The following is a 20,540-nucleotide window of genomic DNA, read 5'->3' on the forward strand; positions in this document are numbered from 1 at the left end:
CACATATTTCATGTCGTGAACACAAAATAATGAAACTCAAAAATAAAAACACTAAAAAACAAGTTGGGCAGACTAGCCTGACCATCCTAAAAAAACATCAATGAGTAAAATATAAAAAATGAAAAGTTGATTTTAAACCATAACCAAAAACTGCAAGACCACCAATGTGAGAAGTGTAAACAAGAAACGTGCAAGCCATCAGTGAACAGTAAGAAAAAATCAACATTTTATATTAAAGTAAGTCACCATCAACTAATAGAAGTAAGACCAGATAAAAATAAAGCATTACCTTCTAGAATACCGAAAACCTCTGTCATTAAGTATACCCCAAATGAAATATTCACACAGCAAAGTAGGAATTGTTATGTTAAACAAATGTTCATAAAAATCCTCTTTTAGTTCAAACCTAAGCAGTGCTTGCAATTACACTAAAAAAGGTAACATAATAGCCCACCAGAGCAACTTACAATAAATGAAAAATGAAGGCTTAAAATTAGCGGCATCAATATGATGCATAGTGGCAATGTTTCCTGCATGGCTAATTGCAGTTTTCCTTATGTTGGCCTAACTGCGCATATTGTAGGACTTATTTTTCTTTGTACATGTTATTATATAAACACGTTTGATTTTTTCCCACATTGTACTTTCACACTGAACCTGCATATGTTTTCGCGTTATGTTCTTTTCCTGGGATTTAATCTGAACAGCATAAACAGGGTCATACAACAATGTCCCTTATTATTCTTTATGGCCAGGCACTAGCACCTAGACATAAAACAAGAATGCAGCAGTTGTAAATGCACACATATGTCCTATCATATAGATGAGCACATGAGCCAAAAATAGACACATAGAATGAGAGTTCCGAGACATGAGCACTGAGTCTGCCAAGATGTAGAGCGTCCATTTGTGTATGCTAAAGTACTGGGTCTGCCAGTAATCCCAGAGATCTTTCATATATATTAATTTTGCTTTAGTAGTAGGGGAGGGGATTTAGGACACACTGTACTATAAAATTACATGGCTTTTCATGGTATACAGATTACTAACCATGCTAACAACATTTTTATTATGCATTTGTTTTCTAAATGTGCCATGTATACTGAATTTCAGAGCATGATAGTTTGAATAAATATTCTAAATTCCCTTTGTGTCTCCTGGTTATCTTATTGTGGGCGAGTACAAGTGAAAGAGCGAAAGGGTGTGTCCTGTTACCAGATCCCTGTGAGGGTCGAGAGTGTTGTCTTCTGGGGTGCCAGTTTACTTGTTTCTCTGGTAAGATTAGGAGGGCAAGTGATTCACTATAGCTAGTCAGACTCTGAATCATAGACACTGAGGTGGTACAGTGACTCAGTCCCTACAATACTGATTTTCTGTGGGTTCAAGAATAGGTCTGTTCTAGAGCAGAATCCCTGCACCAGTAGGATAAATCACACTGCTAAGTGCAGTACTGTCAAGAGACCCACTGATAAGGGATAAATACATGGGAAAAAATAAATACTAGATATGTAAAAAAAAATAACTTACTATGTATCGATCAAAGTCCATTAATTTAAACATGAAATAAGGTTATATCCCTTGAAATCAGCTCACTGTTAAAGTCAGGGTTAATCGCTCATAGAACTCAATAACCAAAACAAAAAGAAAGAACATTGCTTGACCACATGCGGTCATATCGTATTACCCAATAAAGTGCAGTGAGACTGGGACTTAATCTGACCATTTAAGCATACAATTTAGATCCAAACATCATGCTAATTTCTGCTCATCCGTATAACAGCAACCAGTGTGGGAATAGCAGTTACTGCTATGTTGCCTATGTCTTATCACCTCAGCAGCACAATACACACAGTGCTTTGTGTGAGATTTACGAATATCCATAGAAGTAAAAAAACACTCTAACTCACACCGAATCAGTTATAAGGGGGAAATATTGAAGCAGCACACACCTCAGGAAGGATGTAGAAACAAAATAGTTGTAACAAAGTAAAGAAATATTATCACCCATGCCAGACTATTATCAGTAAATAGTCACCCCTCCTCCCACAATCCACACCCGGGAAACATTTGATGCAAATCAAAAATAGTTGAAAAGCTATTATCCGAGACATGCTTTTAAACCATGCAGCGCCAGACAACAAAAAAGAACAAAGCAAACAAGAATATACGCTAAGGTTACATGAACATAGAGACCACTATTGCCACTATATTAGAAAATATTGTGAATCAGCGCTATGGCGATATATGCAGGTACTTTTTTGCCATAAACCTTCAAGGTACTAAGTTGAGATCAATTATCATGAAGCCAAAGAAAATTCATACACACCAGGTGCCATATTACACAAAGCGCCCCCGGAGCGCAACGGATGTTTGGACCAACTTTTCACGCCTCATTACACCTTGGTATTACAGAAGGGGCATCAGATGCTTGTGCGGTCCCTTCAGTAATACTGAAAGCACCGGTGCACACATAGTGCCAGCACTTTTTCAAGAGGGCATTCCCTCATTTGTATGGGGACACGGTCCCATACACATTTGGGAATCCCTTTGCCTCAAAGGCAAAGAAGCTGTCAGGGACTGCACTGACAGTGCACCAACTAAATGGTGTTCCCCCTTACAGCAAGCCTCTGGAGGGGGCAAAGGGGGCCCTATGGACCCCCCAGACATGCCTTTGCAGGTGTGTGCAGTCACTCACTGCACCTACCTGCAAGGGGATCTCTAAATCCCTTTAAAAGTGCATATGGGTTGCCCCTGCACAGTGAAACACAGATTAGCTGCTTCAAAGCACCTCTGTTTTTCACCTGAATATACTGCCGCCAGGGCAGCACGAGTTAGCGGCTGCCCCGGGGGCAGCACATTCTATGTAATAGGGCGCACTTTCCCTGTTTGCACCCAGCGCACCTTTTTTAAGGTGTGCCAGCCGCAACATGGGAAAGTGCACCCTATGCCTAATAGGTCCCCAGATGTTATCAAAAATATATACTCACTCCAATGTCACAACTTGCATCCGGGAATAGTACGAGCAAAATCCAAAATGATTGAGCGGTTGCTTTCAAGGACACACATTTAATTAATACAATACCAAACCATAAAAAATAAAAAAGGACAAACCAAACCAGAAAATAGGCTAAAATCAGCCAAATGCAGATATACAGCACCATCTTAAGGCATATCGCATACCTCTAAAGAATTACAGTGCAACTATTAATGGGATACAAATCAAGACCCATTAGTCATACCCAGTGATGGCAGCACCCAATCATTGCTACAAAGTTTATTCCTTGAATTAAAAGAGACAAACAAACACACAGCCAATATAACTCCAAGATAAGATCATGTGTACGTGAGTGACCCTCAGTAGCCCAAGGATAAACTGTTATTATTTTTATCCTAAAAGAAAGTTAGTAAGCAAACATAAGTGATACATAAAGTGCTACATAAAGGTCCTAATACGTATATGGAGACAGATTGTAAAAATATTCATTATAAAAAATTTAACTCCACAATTCTACACAAGTTTAACATTAACAGTCATATGGAGATTGAGTTATAATGAAAATAACAAAGAAGATATCTATCACAAACATCTACTTGTACAGTGCAAGGTGTCCCCATCTCAACTGTAAGAATATCGAGCTGATGGCAAAAATTGGTATCATGCGGCCCAAAAAATATATAACTCCCTGTCAACATCAAGGCCATAATCAAAAGCCCTGAGTTTGATGAGCCATTTCGCCTCTTGTTAGCGTAATAAGGCCACTCTATTGCGCCCACATTGTGGCATGTTGACGATTTTCAGAGCGTGGCATATAATTCCGATGTCATCATATTTGGCATGTGCTGAATTGTAGTGTACAGTAAGAGGATATTTACCAATTGTATTGCGAATAGCTCGGATATGTTCCTGAATGTTCTCCCTAAACCGTCTAATTGTGCTACCTGCGTTAATCAGAGAACATTTGCATATGATGATATACACAATGAACTTAGTACCACAGCTGATAAAATTACGAAGCAATATCGAGCACTGTTGTTACACTAAAGCTAAAGGATATTGACACAGTTGGCCAGCGCAAAAATTGATGGGTAGAAGGGCTCAAAATGCACCTCGGTGATTAAGAAGTGAAAGGGGAAATATTGAAAATAATGTCAGACGCTGTAATTGTTTGTGTCTTACCCAGAAACCAAACAAATAAAAACCTATGGAATTGGGTGCAATGCCAAGGTTTGTTTTCAATTTTATATAGTGCGAACATGGCACATAAGGCATCAGAGCGCTTTACAACAGTAGCAGGCTACATGGATTACAGCGAGGTCCAGTTGCAGTAATTAAACTCGGACGTTTACATCGGAAGATGCGTGCAGGGGTTTCCACATGAGACAATAACAACACCTGTTACCTACTTCTATCAACATGGATTCTTTATAACGCCATTTTGTACTTTTTTGCATCTTGAAGTTAAACGTGATAGTTTCTATAGTGATAGTAGGCTGTGGCATTTACCATGAACTAGATATCAATATTATGTGACCACTTCCTCTGAATATTTAACTGATGTGTTGTTCAGTGGCCAATCAACCCTCGTCTACGTCTAATAGGAAAACGCCTGCCTCCAGTGCCAGGCCGCACCCCCTCCGAATGGGAACACAAGCAACTTTCCTTTCGATATTTTTGATTCAATATTTTGTCCTTGCTATTTACATGCCTCGATATTCTGGATTCAATATGCACACCTGCAGCACTGTTTCATCTTTAGAAATAATGAAAAAGCCATCCTTCAGGAATGTGGACCAAACCATTTTTTGATTTGGTGGCTCATATTGTATAATAAACTGTTAATTTAGGTTTGATTGTTTAAATGATCTTTCCCGTAGCTCTTACAGGGGCCAGGTAATCTTCTTGTATAGGAGACATTGAAGATGTGGCCTTCTTTATATTTATCTGTGAGAAATATGCTATTTTGTCTTCTTACGATGGAGTTAAAAATGAGTAATTAAAATGAAAATTGGTCACACTTTTCTCAAAGCACTGTATTGTAAAAACACGATTCTCACTTTTATGAGGATTCTCTTTTCGTGCATCTGCCATCTGTGCAGCTACTGCTAATATATGCCCAACGCCTACATTTCTCATCCACAAACTTGTTTGGCAAACGTTTTATAAAACCGTTTCCTCAAAGTCTATTCCTTCACACCATCATTATCACATTAAAATGATGGCTTCCTCGCAAAGTACATCAGCCAGCATATCCTGAGCTTACATGTTCCGCTATAAATTTCCAATAGCGGGCCAAGTATAAGGCCAAGTATCTTGAGAAGGACAAATAATCTGGTACAGCAGTTAGTGGTCAAGTCAGTTCAGGTTCCCGGAGAACACTCCCGCCATCATCATCACCGTGAAGAGTATTCTTCACAGTAGAACATCGAATGCTGTATATGGAAGGAATATCTTCTATCTTTTAGACCCATAATGTATGGGACCTCATACAGGTTATACCTGGAATGTGGTGACGATACTATCAAAGATTTGTTTATGCCCTGATGAACTCGTCGGGTGATTTTTCCCCGAGACGAAAAACGTGTCAGCTGCTTGGCTACATTTGGTGATGTCAACTACACCAATTCATCAATGAAAATCATTGCTTCAAACTTCTGCACTTGTGATAAAAAAAATAGGAAAATAAAAGAAATATCATTTTGAACCTTCAAATTTGGATGTTTACTTGGACTGATTAACTGATATGACTGAATTTGATTGTTAATTAGTTCTTTTTGCTCGGGAGCAATATTTTGTTTATAGTTTATTCTCTGTGCTTCTCTATCACAGAGGATGTCTTTGGGATGTGGGTGGGCGTTGCCTTTTTGGTCCCTGGAGCATTTGTCTATGAAACTTGATTATATTGCCACGTAATATTGGTTTGCGCAAGGTGTAACCTAGCCGCGGTTCACAGTTTATTGATCTTTTATGTCTCTGTTTTCACAGGTCCTGCTGTCTTGTTTTAGGGGCTGGTTCATTTAGTGACTTGGCAATCCTGTAGATGTCTTTGCCTCCTAGATGCAGTAGCATCGCTCTCTTCTGTTCATTGCTCACTTTGGTTGCTTCAAAGAATAGATTTAGTCGCTCAACTCATTCCTTCCATTTTGGACCCTGAGCAGAAGGCGAGCCCTCCACCAGGAAAGGCTCTATGGGTGGTATGGTGGCCATCCTGTGCGTTCTGTGCATCTTGCGCCCCCTTTGGAAGTTGGCTGCAGGGTGTGTGTCTTCGTGTTTTAAGCAGTCAGACATGGGCACCCTCAATTACTGTGCCCCTAAGTCCCACAGCATCACCAATCCCCGTTGCCCTGGCATTGCAGCTGCAAAAACGGAGGCACTGAAGAACTTCAGTCTTCAATCTCAGGGGTCTCACTAATACAAAGAACTTGGCATAGAAGCTGAAATATGAAAAGACATCTTTATTAAACTTAATTAAGTGAGACTATGTCACACAGGAGCCTTTGCAACTGAATGAGGCAGTCTAAAGAGTACAGAACACAGAGGCCTTTTATATGCTTAGGGTTACAAACTCAGCACAAAAGTAAGGGGCAGTCCTAGCTTTTGCAAGCATGCAAAATAGCTAATATGGACATACAAAATCTGCAAAATATTAGCCAATAGGAAAACATTCAAAACCAGGCATCATATAACCAGAACGTCCCCCTTATGTCGTGTTTCTGCCCAACCCACAGGTAAATTAATTACAGCACCTATAGGTCATCAGTAATGGCAGGACATGTCTGTATGCAGTTAGGCCAGCTGGTGTTTGAGATTGGTTTTCAAAACAAGGACAGAGGGGGTTTTCAACATGTTGCAGTCCAAAGGGCAGAGACACTTCATGAATAGAGCAGCCTGTGTAAAGGCAACAAAAATGACGACAAATGTAAGATGGAGTCAAAATTAAAGAACCTCAGACCCTCCTTTTGCCATTACACAGGCAAATCCTAAAATTATTTTGCAAACATTTTCAGGGCTCCTAGTTATTTCAGCGACTATTGACAATGCCAGTAAAACAATAAGAATCAGTCTCCAAACACCCATTCTATGCAATCGCACGGGAAATACCCAGAGTCCGTCCAAGCCTCTCTGGCAGGCTTCTATTGTCCATCAAATCTGCTTCTGTTGTTTTCTTCCGCATGGGCCTTTACATTCAGGCCTTTGATCAAAATGGTGCTTCTCAGTATCCGTTGGAGTACCCTCCTGGCAAACACTCACAGCTCATTTGAAAGTCTCAATGTCTCAATGCAGTGCACCAATATATTTCCTGTGCTGCAGGCACTACAGATATTGTGCTCTTCGTTAGTCATGGGCACAGATCATCTCATGCAGACCCAAGTACTATTAATCGGGAAAGAGCAACAGACTTTCACACTCAGCAACACTTTCAGGCTCCAACACTCTCTATTCAGTGTCAGAGGATGCTCGGGCTGCTCTTTCATTTAATCATAGGTACCACAATGTAGTGCCTTTTGCCAATCTTGGATCCTCCGGTGCACTGCCTTTCCGTTGGAGCAAATAAAAGGGGGTGTGTGGCCAAAACTCAGGCCTAGGGGCTCAAGGGACTGCACACTGTCAGAGGTTACCAGCACATGACAGGTGGAAGACTCAAGCCTCAATTCTTTCGCTCTTTTGCACTGAAACCTGTTCTGTGGCAAAACCAGCTCCTTCTGATGAAGCAAGCACAATACTTTGAAGATACCACTGATGGCATGCTGGCGATCGCTGTCCAGTCTTGCTACTTTTCTGGATGCTGGGACTTTTCATCTATAGCTGTCACTGATGGGATTGTGGGTGAGTTCCGCAGGTTATTATGACTTAATCCCGCAGAACCTAGTGACATAGGAAATGTGACACAGTTGTTAGTTTTCTTCAATTAAGTACACAAACAGTTCATTGTATAACAAGGGGACTGCAAGCAGGTGGCCTGCAATCTTTAAAGGAGTGGCCATACGTCATGGGACATTTCTGGTCTAGAATACACTGTCATTCTCAAAGGCAATACAAAGACAAAGGCAGTGCCTCTAGCCTCTTCAATTGGTTTCCATGTGAGAGCATATCCTCTACCATCTAAGGGTAGATAGCTACATGGGAATTCTATCTGAATGGATGTCCTCACATATGGTGGCATTGTCTAAACATATTTTTTCTCTCAATGATTACATATAGGTGTTCCCTAATTCCTTATCTCGAACACCTCAAAAGAGAAATCGCATAATATATATTATCAGGGACATGTAGATACCTCCTTTTAATAATTGTGCATCATGTGGACTATACAATACAAAAGCTAATGATCAAAATGTGGAAGCAAAAAAACAAGAACTAGAGAGTCCTGGTATTTCCATCATTTAGAACATATCTGATCCACCAAAAATTAAAGCAGCAGAAAAAAGGAACTAAAAACCAAATTAGAATAGGCATTGAATTTGTCATATTCAAAAAAACGTAAGGTGTCTCCTATTGAGGTGGAAAAACTTATATTACTATAGTATTGAGTCAGTTAACCAGTCCATCACTACCATGACGGTCAGACTGGAAAACATCAAAGTAGGCCTAAAGAAAATTCTTGAAAACCAGTCTGGTCCTACAAAAGGAATAAATGAGCTGACTGGTGAAAAGAATACGGAAAAGGGAAATGTGAGTAGGACACAGCTAAAATCCCCAATAACTAGGCACAATGCGACATCAGTCAGGGGAAAAGCGGCAAAAGAAAAATCTATAGGAAGAACAAGAAATTACTTGGGTGATAGTCAAGTTTGTGACATAATACCAAGAGTATGGGTGATGCACAAAAAGTCAAAATAGTTCACAAATGTTAGCTCTACCGCTGGCCGCTACACCATATACGGTAATCTCAGCTAATGTTCCAGTTCCTTTTTCAGGGAAAAAATGAAAAGTTTAGGTCACCTTTAGCAAGAGCCACAAATCTATAATTTCATCCTTAGGTCCAATCAATCAGGGCTGCCTGTTCCTTAAGGGAAGAGGACAGTATCTTAACTAATTGCAGATGACACACTTTGATCCTGTATATCTCTTTTATTTTACTTCAATACTATATAGCCAAATTTGACATACACTGGTGAAGCGTTGTCTGTCTTGTTCACAGCATGAAAAATCATATCTGTGAAATTTAGTATCAGTGCAAATTCACCCAACTGTTGTGCAGCGATATACATCGTCATGTAGAACCCTTCACAACACAGGTGAACTTGTAATAGTATCTAAAGCAGCAACATAAAACAAAAACATGCATAAAATAAAAAAAACACACACATGCCAAGCCATCAGATATACGCGCTGTATATCAAGCACAAAAAGCATAAAGTACAATAGCATAGTAAATAAGCGGTGAAACACAACACCATTGTATGCACTTTACGCACTGTGAACCTGCAGCCCAAAACCCAATATTCAGGCCTGCTTAATTTGTCAGGCTTAAAATCAAAATTACACTTTCTTTTACGCACTTTCTTTTACTTTCCTCAAGCACCCAACAGCGCTGAGAAACAGGCGATGTTAGATGTTTCTGTTTTCAGATTTTTTGGGGGGTTTTAGCTGGTTCAAAGCTGCCGGACCACTTCTGACACACCTGACCTGTTCCAGATGGTTGTGCATGTGCTCGATGCTTTCTTTGTGGTGTTGATTGTTGATGCACCACACTGGACTATGCCTCCTTTAGCGCCCCCATGGCTGGAGCAGTGCAGTTGGGGCAAAAATGTGTCCAATGCACTCTGTGGCATGAGCACCGCGTGCGCTTTTGTTGCACCCGCAGCTGCCACGGAGTGAAGAAAGGTGATATTGTGACCCCCACCCTCGTCGCCAATGTTGTGTCGCGAGGTAGACACAAGGTCGGGATTCGTTGGGGGTGCGCGCTATAATCATCAGCCAGGCTGAGCAGCATGAATTGGACACTACGCTGGAGTACCGTTCCAGAAGTCCAGCCTCAGTACACAACTGACGTCACGAGTGCAGAACTCCCTTTTATTACCTGCGTCACGTGGTCACGGGACCACAACACTGCAACAATACTTGGGTCTCACCCAGATTCCCCTACACCAGTGAGCAGTCCTGTGTCGCACCTACAGCATCACAGGGACGACACCACACTGCTCACTCTATGGCGCGGGTAATATATGATGCAGGTAAGTGTCAAAACCCCCTCAATGTGGTGCTGGTAATGTGCCGAAATGCACTTAGCGTTTCCCTCCTCATGCACTTATAAACACCTGAGAGCTATTTGATGTCGAGCCAAGTCACAACATGAAACCTTTGCAGGCATCTCCTTCTTTTTGCCATGGATTTCAGGCTGAACACAGTGCCACTGACATAGCAAGTATTCGCTGTGCGTGCTTCCCCAGTCTGTCAGCGCATTATTTTCAACTTGCTTGCAATAAATGTTTTTGTCTCACGCAACTGCCACGATTTTCACCAGCCTGCCTCTGAAGGTCCACAATTCAGCTAACAAAAATATTGGGCTGGTTCCAGTACAGTGCACTTGAGATTTGGTAGTCCTGGTGTGCGCTGGAACACTTTTTCCGTCCCCTTGAATTGTTGGTGTAGTGTATGCAGCTTTCTGTAAATGAGTCCCTGCACATACACCTTTGTCAAATGCAGGTGGTATAGACTCCCCGTCCAGTTATTTTTACCCTCCTATCTGCCATCCTGTACCTGTTTTTGCTCCCCTCCTCCCACCAGCCATGACCTTGTTCGCCCTAACCTCCACTCTGTTCTCTCTTACCCACCAAGAGCCATTTTCCAAAGGCAACAGATCGCCCTGGGTGAGACCTATTGGATTTGACAATGCTTGTTTGGTAAAGCAGATGAAGAGACAAGGGCTGGGATAATTTAGCCCTTCGTTCTCCTATGGCCATGCCACTGCACAAAACTGGAGGGGGAGGGAGGGCTGCCACTCTTTTTCCTCTCCCCATAACCTTTTTCTCTCCCCACGGCCTGGCTTCCTCTCTCCTCTACACAGCTTCGCATTTATTGAAGAGAGACAGAGAAACGGATTGAACCATAGGCTATAGGTGTGAGCATTCATAATGTCTGCCTGCTGTTGATTTTTAGTCTTCAGTGAAGCTCTCACCTTCCCATTGTTTTATATATGCTTAAGGTATTCAAGTTTTTTACGCACTATAATACGTGTTGAGCACAGTGAAATAGCTATTAATGCTGTAAGAAATATATTACCAGTTGCGGCCACCACTTCATGAAGGGGGGAGGGAGGCGATGGACCGGCGGGTGGGAGGATGGAAGGAAAAATAATAATTTGAAAAACCTACCTTTTCCCCAGCAGCCTCCGTCGCCGAAGGCCACCTCCCGGCTCGGAGCTTTCCCAGCAGTCTCTGGGGAGGCAGAGCCTTCTCAGCCAATCCAGACACTGCTCTCCTGGGAGAGCAGCGTCTGGATTGGTCTGAGGGGCCTGCTCTGCTGCTCAGACACTGACTGTGAGCCTGAGGCATTTCTCCAAGCTGGCTGTGAATACAGCTGAGGTCACAGCAGGGTTGGAGAAATAGAAGTGTGTATGTATGTTTGGCCGGCCTAGTACGGCCGGCCAAACATACATGAGCACTTCTAAGTGCCACCAACTGCCTGTAATGGCCCGGCCCGCCCTCCATGCATGTCAAAGCCTGTCAAAGAAAAATAAAATGAAATTGTTTCATTATCATTTTATTTTTCTTTGACTGGCTCTAACAGGTATGGCAACGCTCCTCCTCCATTACGGAGGACCCGCTCCTGTATACTACTTGTAAACACCACAATTAAAAAAGACAGAGTGCATGGAATAAAGTAGCAATGTACATTCATTGGGTGACCCTAAAATCTGCAATCTAAAAACTAATATGATTTTTATTTCACATAAAAAACATTCAACTGAGCCAATTTCGATTGGCGTCAATTTTCAACACACATAATGCAATGAAATGCTGAAAAATTGAACGTACCCGGGAGATATAACTTTAGACATTGAGTCTGCTCTGAGAACTCGACCATCAACATCCATGGAAAGAAAGGAGGGTGCCAAAGGCTACAGAAGAAGTTGAGAAGTTTTGATTAATGAATGGTATGGGTAATAATTAGGTAGAATGTCATTGTCATTCATAATACAATATGCTATTGTCGCACTAATAATCAAAATGTATACCCACTCCCATGCTGATAAATATTTAGCAGGTAACGATGCATATGTTGTTATTCTTTGCTTGCAACACAATCGTTGTACCAATGAGCGTTGCTTGGGGTTCACTGTATGAACAAATGTGCCTTCTCCTTAAAAGCTGTTTGTAAAGCTAGCCAATAACCAAAAGAGGGACACATCTTTACTTATTTGACTGCAAATTTATATACACAGCTGTAGTGAAATGACTTGTAGTTGGTGGTAAATAATGAATCCTTTAATCAAAAATGCACTCACTTGAGTGCTCCCTACATAGGATTTTAGGATTCGGTTATTTACCGATTCGGTATTTTAAAGATTCAGTAATATTCCGAATCCTTAAATTACTGAATAGGTAAATTACCGAATCCTAAAATCAAGCCACCTACATTAGAAAAAGCAAAACACCGGTCTGTGACGGCACATTTACCAATTTTCGTCCGTTCCCGACCGGTATTAAGTTACCTACATATGGCCCATATTGTGCAAAAACACTGGAAGAAAAAATATAGTTAAAAATCAACACCACTGTTTTACCCAAACAGAAGAAACTAACAACTAGTCCAAGACAGGTTTCAAATAAAGCTTCAAAAGAAATAAATAACTAGCTAACTAAAACCCCATCTCATTGCAGACATTGAGCAAAGTCTTACTTATCGTCTTTACCCCAAAACTGAAGGGGCCCGATCCATAAAGTAATCTGAGACAAAATCCTAACTTTACGACTTCTGTATTCATAAAATGCATTTAGGAGTAGTAAAGTTAGGATTTTGCCTTAAGTTTTGGTCTTAAGACAAAATTCTAACTTAAGTTAAACTTAAGTTAAATTTAAGTTAGGATTTTGTCTCAAGTTTGTCTTAAGTTTGGGCCTTAAGACAAAATCTTAACTTAAGCTTAACTTAAGTTAACTTTTGGTCTTAAGACAAAATCCTAACACAAACTTAAGACAAAATCCTAACTTTACTACTCCTAAAGGCCTTTTGTAAATACCGAAAGTCGTAAAGTTAGGATTTTGTTTCAGATTTCTTTTGTGAATAGGGCCCAAGTAGTCCCTCACACGCAATTCTTGCCAGAAGTTATCATCCCAGCCGCATAAGTAGGATACTGTTTTTATTAGGGTAAGTGTGAGAATGTGTGATAGAAGTTTTGTAGATCCTCACAGATTCTGGAACTGTCTTTCACAGAAATGTGATAAAAATGAATGAATTTTCAAAGTAAACATTTGATGTCTCCATGTTGCATTTTGAGTTCTATTGTATTGTTAGTGATAGGCCTAGCCACACAAATGGGGTACCATTTTAATCAGGAGAAAGGCAGGAACACTGGGTGGTCAGAATTCTGTGGATCCCCGCAGATTCTGGAAATTCCCTTACAGAAATTTGAGTAAAATGTGTTATTTTAGCCAATGTTTTAGGTTTGGGGGGCATACAGGGTAAGAAAACATCAAAGGAGTCACAAGCCAGATCACCCTGCACTTCCTGTGTGTCTAGGTTTTAAAAATATCGTGGTTTGTAGGTTTACCTGGGTAGTGGTATAGACTGGGTACAAACCCATCCACATTGCCAAAATGAATCAATGTGCAAGGTATAAATGTTAATGTCTTCCCCTTTCAACATTGCCCCTGGGGTCTTTTCTGTTGTAGGTGATAGATCGAGCCACACAAGTGGGGTAACCTTTTTATTGGGAAAAGTGAGAATACAGAATAGTAGAACATTTACTATTATTAATTGAACTTATTTCCATTTTTATCTTATAAATGTAGCAAGTGTGCAACATTTGCTGTAATATTATTGCAGAGAAAACTGTGCATTGCGGGGGCACGACTTAAAGTTACCTTAGGGCATGGGTCATAGTTTCTTGACATATCTTTAACTATAACTGATGAGTTTCTATGGTTTTATGTGTGTTAATTCTGAACCTAACTGTAATGTTACTGTAACCTTTGTTTATTTTTTGTGGGGGAAAAAAAATATATATATATCTCTCTCTCTATATATATATATATAGATATATATATATATATTACATCGGTTTCTGCAAAGCAGAGATTCTCCCGCACTCCCGGTATTAAAGTACGACTGCCACACAATTTAGTCGTTTAAATTTTCATTTTTATCAACAGCTCGCAATCAGCATACTCCTCGACGCGTTTCGCGGCACCACGCCGCTTTCTCACGAGGCAAGATTACATTTGTGCATTATTATCATCACATTTAAATAAAGTATTGTGTTCACTACAAAAAAATGGGAGGGGAGTGGTGGGAAGTGACAAATTACAAATAACTTCCTGTGCAAAGTGCAGCTAAGCATTATGGTCCATGTAGTTTTTAGTTCAAAACATTTTGTTATATAATACTCATTATTGCTTATATTTTGGCTCTTTCTTTTTTTGGCTATTTAGTAAAGTATTCAACATTTCAATAGCTTCATTTTGGCCCTCTAGTGGGCATAATTTCTTACAACACATTTGATTAACATTGCTCATTTCCTCTAGTGGATTACTGTAACAGTTCAATGTATTAGGAATTTAAGCCAATTTGTTCATTTCATTCATGTTCATGGTTATGATGACTTTGCTCTGCACAGTTAGTATTTAGTCAGCTAAGTTCCTTAAAAAAATATCTGAGTGTAAATCGAGTTCCGAGAGGACTTAGAATCAACCTGATGCCGAACCACCAGGATACAAGCAATGATTTACTAACTGAGTGGGGTGAATATATTCTCAAATCTTCACTAGGACTAATGGAGATACTAGTAAGACACATTGAGATAGCTTTGGAAAGAATCACAAAACAACTGAAAAACCTGGAGAAAGACCTAGGAGAAATGGAAATGGATGCAGACCTGAAAAAATTCAAAGAGGAATTAGAACATTATATTGCCAAACATGAAGAATCAGTAAAACTGCGCAAACAAAATAAATTCCAGAGAGACAAGGAAGACTACCTAGAAGGCAGAATCTTTACATATGCCCGAAAATTTGACAGATTCAAAAACAATGAAAGCATGACTTTTGGCGCAGATGAAGGAAGCCTATCTTCCCTGACATCAACAGACGCTAGTGCAAGCGGAGATGAAGGCAGAACAGGGGAACAAAGATCAAAAAGGGATTTTTTAGACGAAATGAAACTTGCCCTACAGCAAAAAAACTGGGAGAGAATGGGTCCCCCACCAACAATGAGGGGCAGAGGAAGAGGCAGAGGACATGCCCGAAAAAACCAACCAGGAGAGGCAAGCGGCAATACAAACAAAAATTCTGGAGAAGGGCGTGTGGGAACAATGACCCGAAGCATGCGTCAGAAATGGAATTAGAACCAGGCACAGTGTCACAGTCTGAATCTGAAATCGAAGAAACGGACCAAGAACTAGAGGTAGTCAACCTATCCAAGCGGAACCTTACGGAGATAGAATCAAACATTCTTAAAAGAGGATTAAGTTTCTGTCCCACAAATAACATTGACTTAGCAGAGACTAGAATCGATCTTTATAAATTCATAAGGAAAATCAAATTGGCAAAGCTGTTTGCGGAAAATCCCAAAATGGCCAGATTTGAAAGACAAATCCCACAATCTGCACTCACTTTACCATCAAGAGATGCACAAAGCCTCATGACACTAATTGAATTACAGGAGGGTCAAGGAGAACCAGCTAGCATAGAGGAATATGTTCCCCAAATGGGAGCTGGATGCAGCAAATTGCGACCGAAATCCAAATTCTATCCACAATTACCCCCAGGGAATAAAATTGACTTTTTCCATGAATGTGTCATAAAAGATTTATACAATCTATCACAACCTAAAAGGAAGGACAATCTCTCAACAACAGAAAGACAAGCTCTCAATAATCTGAAAGAAGACATGACCATAGAAATTAAAATGGCCGAGGCATTTCTCCAAGCTGGCTGAGAATACAGCTGAGGTCACAGCAGGGTTGGAGAAATAGAAGTGTGTATGTATGTTTGGCCGGCCTAGTACGGCCGGCCAAACATACATGAGCACTTCTAAGTGCCACCAACTGCCTGTAATGGCCCGGCCCGCCCTCCATGCATGTCAAAGCCTGTCAAAGAAAAATAAAATGAAATTGTTTCATTATCATTTTATTTTTCTTTGACTGGCTCTAACAGGTATGGCAACGCTCCTCCTCCATTACGGAGGACCCGCTCCTGTATACTACTTGTAAACACCACAATTAAAAAAGACAGAGTGCATGGAATAAAGTAGCAATGTACATTCATTGGGTGACCCTAAAATCTGCAATCTAAAAACTAATATGATTTTTATTTCACATAAAAAACATTCAACTGAGCCAATTTCGATTGGCGTCAATTTTCAACACACATAATGCAATGAAATGCTGAAAAATTGAACGTACCCGGAAGATATAACTTTAGACATTGAGTCTGCTCTGAGAACTCGACCATCAACATCCATGGAAAGAAAGGAGGGTGCCAAAGGCTACAGAAGTTGAGAAGTTTTGATTAATGAATGGTATGGGTAATAATTAGGTAGAATGTCATTGTCATTCATAATACAATATGCTATTGTCGCACTAATAATCAAAATGTATACCCACTCCCATGCTGATAAATATTTAGCAGGTAACGATGCATATGTTGTTATTCTTTGCTTGCAACACAATCGTTGTACCAATGAGCGTTGCTTGGGGTTCACTGTATGAACAAATGTGCCTTCTCCTTAAAAGCTGTTTGTAAAGCTAGCCAATAACCAAAAGAGGGACACATCTTTACTTATTTGACTGCAAATTTATATACACAGCTGTAGTGAAATGACTTGTAGTTGGTGGTAAATAATGAATCCTTTAATCAAAAATGCACTCACTTGAGTGCTCCCTACATAGGATTTTAGGATTCGGTTATTTACCGATTCGGTATTTTAAAGATTCAGTAATATTCCGAATCCTTAAATTACTGAATAGGTAAATTACCGAATCCTAAAATCAAGCCACCTACATTAGAAAAAGCAAAACACCGGTCTGTGACGGCACATTTACCAATTTTCGTCCGTTCCCGACCGGTATTAAGTTACCTACATATGGCCCATATTGTGCAAAAACACTGGAAGAAAAAATATAGTTAAAAATCAACACCACTGTTTTACCCAAACAGAAGAAACTAACAACTAGTCCAAGACAGGTTTCAAATAAAGCTTCAAAAGAAATAAATAACTAGCTAACTAAAACCCCATCTCATTGCAGACATTGAGCAAAGTCTTACTTATCGTCTTTACCCCAAAACTGAAGGGGCCCGATCCATAAAGTAATCTGAGACAAAATCCTAACTTTACGACTTCTGTATTCATAAAATGCATTTAGGAGTAGTAAAGTTAGGATTTTGCCTTAAGTTTTGGTCTTAAGACAAAATTCTAACTTAAGTTAAACTTAAGTTAAATTTAAGTTAGGATTTTGTCTCAAGTTTGTCTTAAGTTTGGGCCTTAAGACAAAATCTTAACTTAAGCTTAACTTAAGTTAACTTTTGGTCTTAAGACAAAATCCTAACACAAACTTAAGACAAAATCCTAACTTTACTACTCCTAAATGCCTTTTGTAAATACCGAAAGTCGTAAAGTTAGGATTTTGTTTCAGATTTCTTTTGTGAATAGGGCCCAAGTAGTCCCTCACACGCAATTCTTGCCAGAAGTTATCATCCCAGCCACATAAGTAGGATACTGTTTTTATTAGGGTAAGTGTGAGAATGTGTGATAGAAGTTTTGTAGATCCTCACAGATTCTGGAACTGTCTTTCACAGAAATGTGATAAAAATTAGTGAATTTTCAAAGTAAACATTTGATGTCTCCATGTTGCATTTTGAGTTCTATTGTATTGTTAGTGATAGGCCTAGCCACACAAATGGGGTACCATTTTAATCAGGAGAAAGGCAGGAACACTGGGTGGTCAGAATTCTGTGGATCCCCGCAGATTCTGGAAATTCCCTTACAGAAATTTGAGTAAAATGTGTTATTTTAGCCAATGTTTTAGGTTTGGGGGGCATACAGGGTAAGAAAACATCAAAGGAGTCACAAGCCAGATCACCCTGCACTTCCTGTGTGTCTAGGTTTTAAAAATATCGTGGTTTGTAGGTTTACCTGGGTAGTGGTATAGACTGGGTACAAACCCATCCACATTGCCAAAATGAATCAATGTGCAAGGTATAAATGTTAATGTCTTCCCCTTTCAACATTGCCCCTGGGGTCTTTTCTGTTGTAGGTGATAGATCGAGCCACACAAGTGGGGTAACCTTTTTATTGGGAAAAGTGAGAATACAGAATAGTAGAACATTTACTATTATTAATTGAACTTATTTCCATTTTTATCTTATAAATGTAGCAAGTGTGCAACATTTGCTGTAATATTATTGCAGAGAAAACTGTGCATTGCGGGGGCACGACTTAAAGTTACCTTAGGGCATGGGTCATAGTTTCTTGACATATCTTTAACTATAACTGATGAGTTTCTATGGTTTTATGTGTGTTAATTCTGAACCTAACTGTAATGTTACTGTAACCTTTGTTTATTTTTTGTGGGGGGAAAAAATATATATATATCTCTCTCTCTATATATATATATATATAGATATATATATATATATATTACATCGGTTTCTGCAAAGCAGAGATTCTCCCGCACTCCCGGTATTAAAGTACGACTGCCACACAATTTAGTCGTTTAAATTTTCATTTTTATCAACAGCTCGCAATCAGCATACTCCTCGACGCGTTTCGCGGCACCACGCCGCTTTCTCACGAGGCAAGATTACATTTGTGCATTATTATCATCACATTTAAATAAAGTATTGTGTTCACTACAAAAAAATGGGAGGGGAGTGGTGGGAAGTGACATTTTACAAATAACTTCCTGTGCAAAGTGCAGCTAAGCATTATGGTCCATGTAGTTTTTAGTTCAAAACATTTTGTTATATAATACTCATTATTGCTTATATTTTGGCTCTTTCTTTTTTTGGCTATTTAGTAAAGTATTCAACATTTCAATAGCTTCATTTTGGCCCTCTAGTGGGCATAATTTCTTACAACACATTTGATTAACATTGCTCATTTCCTCTAGTGGATTACTGTAACAGTTCAATGTATTAGGAATTTAAGCCAATTTGTTCATTTCATTCATGTTCATGGTTATGATGACTTTGCTCTGCACAGTTAGTATTTAGTCAGCTAGGTTCCTTAAAAAAATATCTGAGTGTAAATCGAGTTCCGAGAGGACTTAGAATCAACCTGATGCCGAACCACCAGGATACAAGCAATGATTTACTAACTGAGTGGGGTGAATATATTCTCAAATCTTCACTAGGACTAATGGAGATACTAGTAAGACACATTGAGATAGCTTTGGAAAGAATCACAAAACAACTGAAAAACCTGGAGAAAGACCTAGGAGAAATGGAAATGGATGCAGACCTGAAAAAATTCAAAGAGGAATTAGAACATTATATTGCCAAACATGAAGAATCAGTAAAACTGCGCAAACAAAATAAATTCCAGAGAGACAAGGAAGACTACCTAGAAGGCAGAATCTTTACATATGCCCGAAAATTTGACAGATTCAAAAACAATGAAAGCATGACTTTTGGCGCAGATGAAGGAAGCCTATCTTCCCTGACATCAACAGACGCTAGTGCAAGCGGAGATGAAGGCAGAACAGGGGAACAAAGATCAAAAAGGGATTTTTTAGACGAAATGAAACTTGCCCTACAGCAAAAAAACTGGGAGAGAATGGGTCCCCCACCAACAATGAGGGGCAGAGGAAGAGGCAGAGGACATGCCCGAAAAAACCAACCAGGAGAGGCAAGCGGCAATACAAACAAAAATTCTGGAGAAGGGCGTGTGGGAACAATGACCCGAAGCATGTGTCAGAAATGGAATTAGAACCAGGCACAGTGTCACAGTCTGAATCTGAAATCGAAGAAACGGACCAAGAACTAGAGGTAGTCAACCTATCCAAGCGGAACCTTACGGAGATAGAATCAAACATTCTTAAAAGAGGATTAAGTTTCTGTCCCACAAATAACATTGACTTAGCAGAGACTAGAATCGATCTTTATAAATTCATAAGGAAAATCAAATTGGCAAAGCTGTTTGCGGAAAATCCCAAAATGGCCAGATTTGAAAGACAAATCCCACAATCTGCACTCACTTTACCATCAAGAGATGCACAAAGCCTCATGACACTAATTGAATTACAGGAGGGTCAAGGAGAACCAGCTAGCATAGAGGAATATGTTCCCCAAATGGGAGCTGGATGCAGCAAATTGCGACCGAAGTCCAAATTCTATCCACAATTACCGCCAGGGAATAAAATTGACTTTTTCCATGAATGTGT

The 20,540-nt window shown here is 39.8% G+C and overlaps 1 protein-coding gene across 7 annotated transcripts in view; it reads right to left on the reverse strand.

Annotated features, from left to right (window-relative positions):
- LOC144820011 (kynurenine/alpha-aminoadipate aminotransferase, mitochondrial-like) overlaps positions 1-20,540 on the reverse strand; it is a 785,209-nt gene that overhangs the window by 308,621 nt on the left and 456,048 nt on the right. For 6 of the 7 annotated variants that reach the window (XR_013607670.1, XM_078677676.1, XM_078677673.1 and 3 more), the window contains exon 8: positions 11,980-12,062. The exons of the other annotated variant lie outside the window; for it this stretch is intronic. Coding sequence is in view for 5 of the 6 variants with exons in the window: in XM_078677676.1 (XP_078533802.1) it covers positions 11,980-12,062 (83 nt within the window). In the remaining variant the exon portion in view is untranslated. The remainder of the gene's footprint in view (positions 1-11,979; positions 12,063-20,540) is intronic. 7 annotated transcript variants of the gene reach the window in all.

This window comes from Lissotriton helveticus, chromosome 2_1, assembly GCF_964261635.1.
Source record: "Lissotriton helveticus chromosome 2_1, aLisHel1.1, whole genome shotgun sequence".
In the NCBI taxonomy this organism is placed as follows: domain Eukaryota; kingdom Metazoa; phylum Chordata; class Amphibia; order Caudata; family Salamandridae; genus Lissotriton; species Lissotriton helveticus.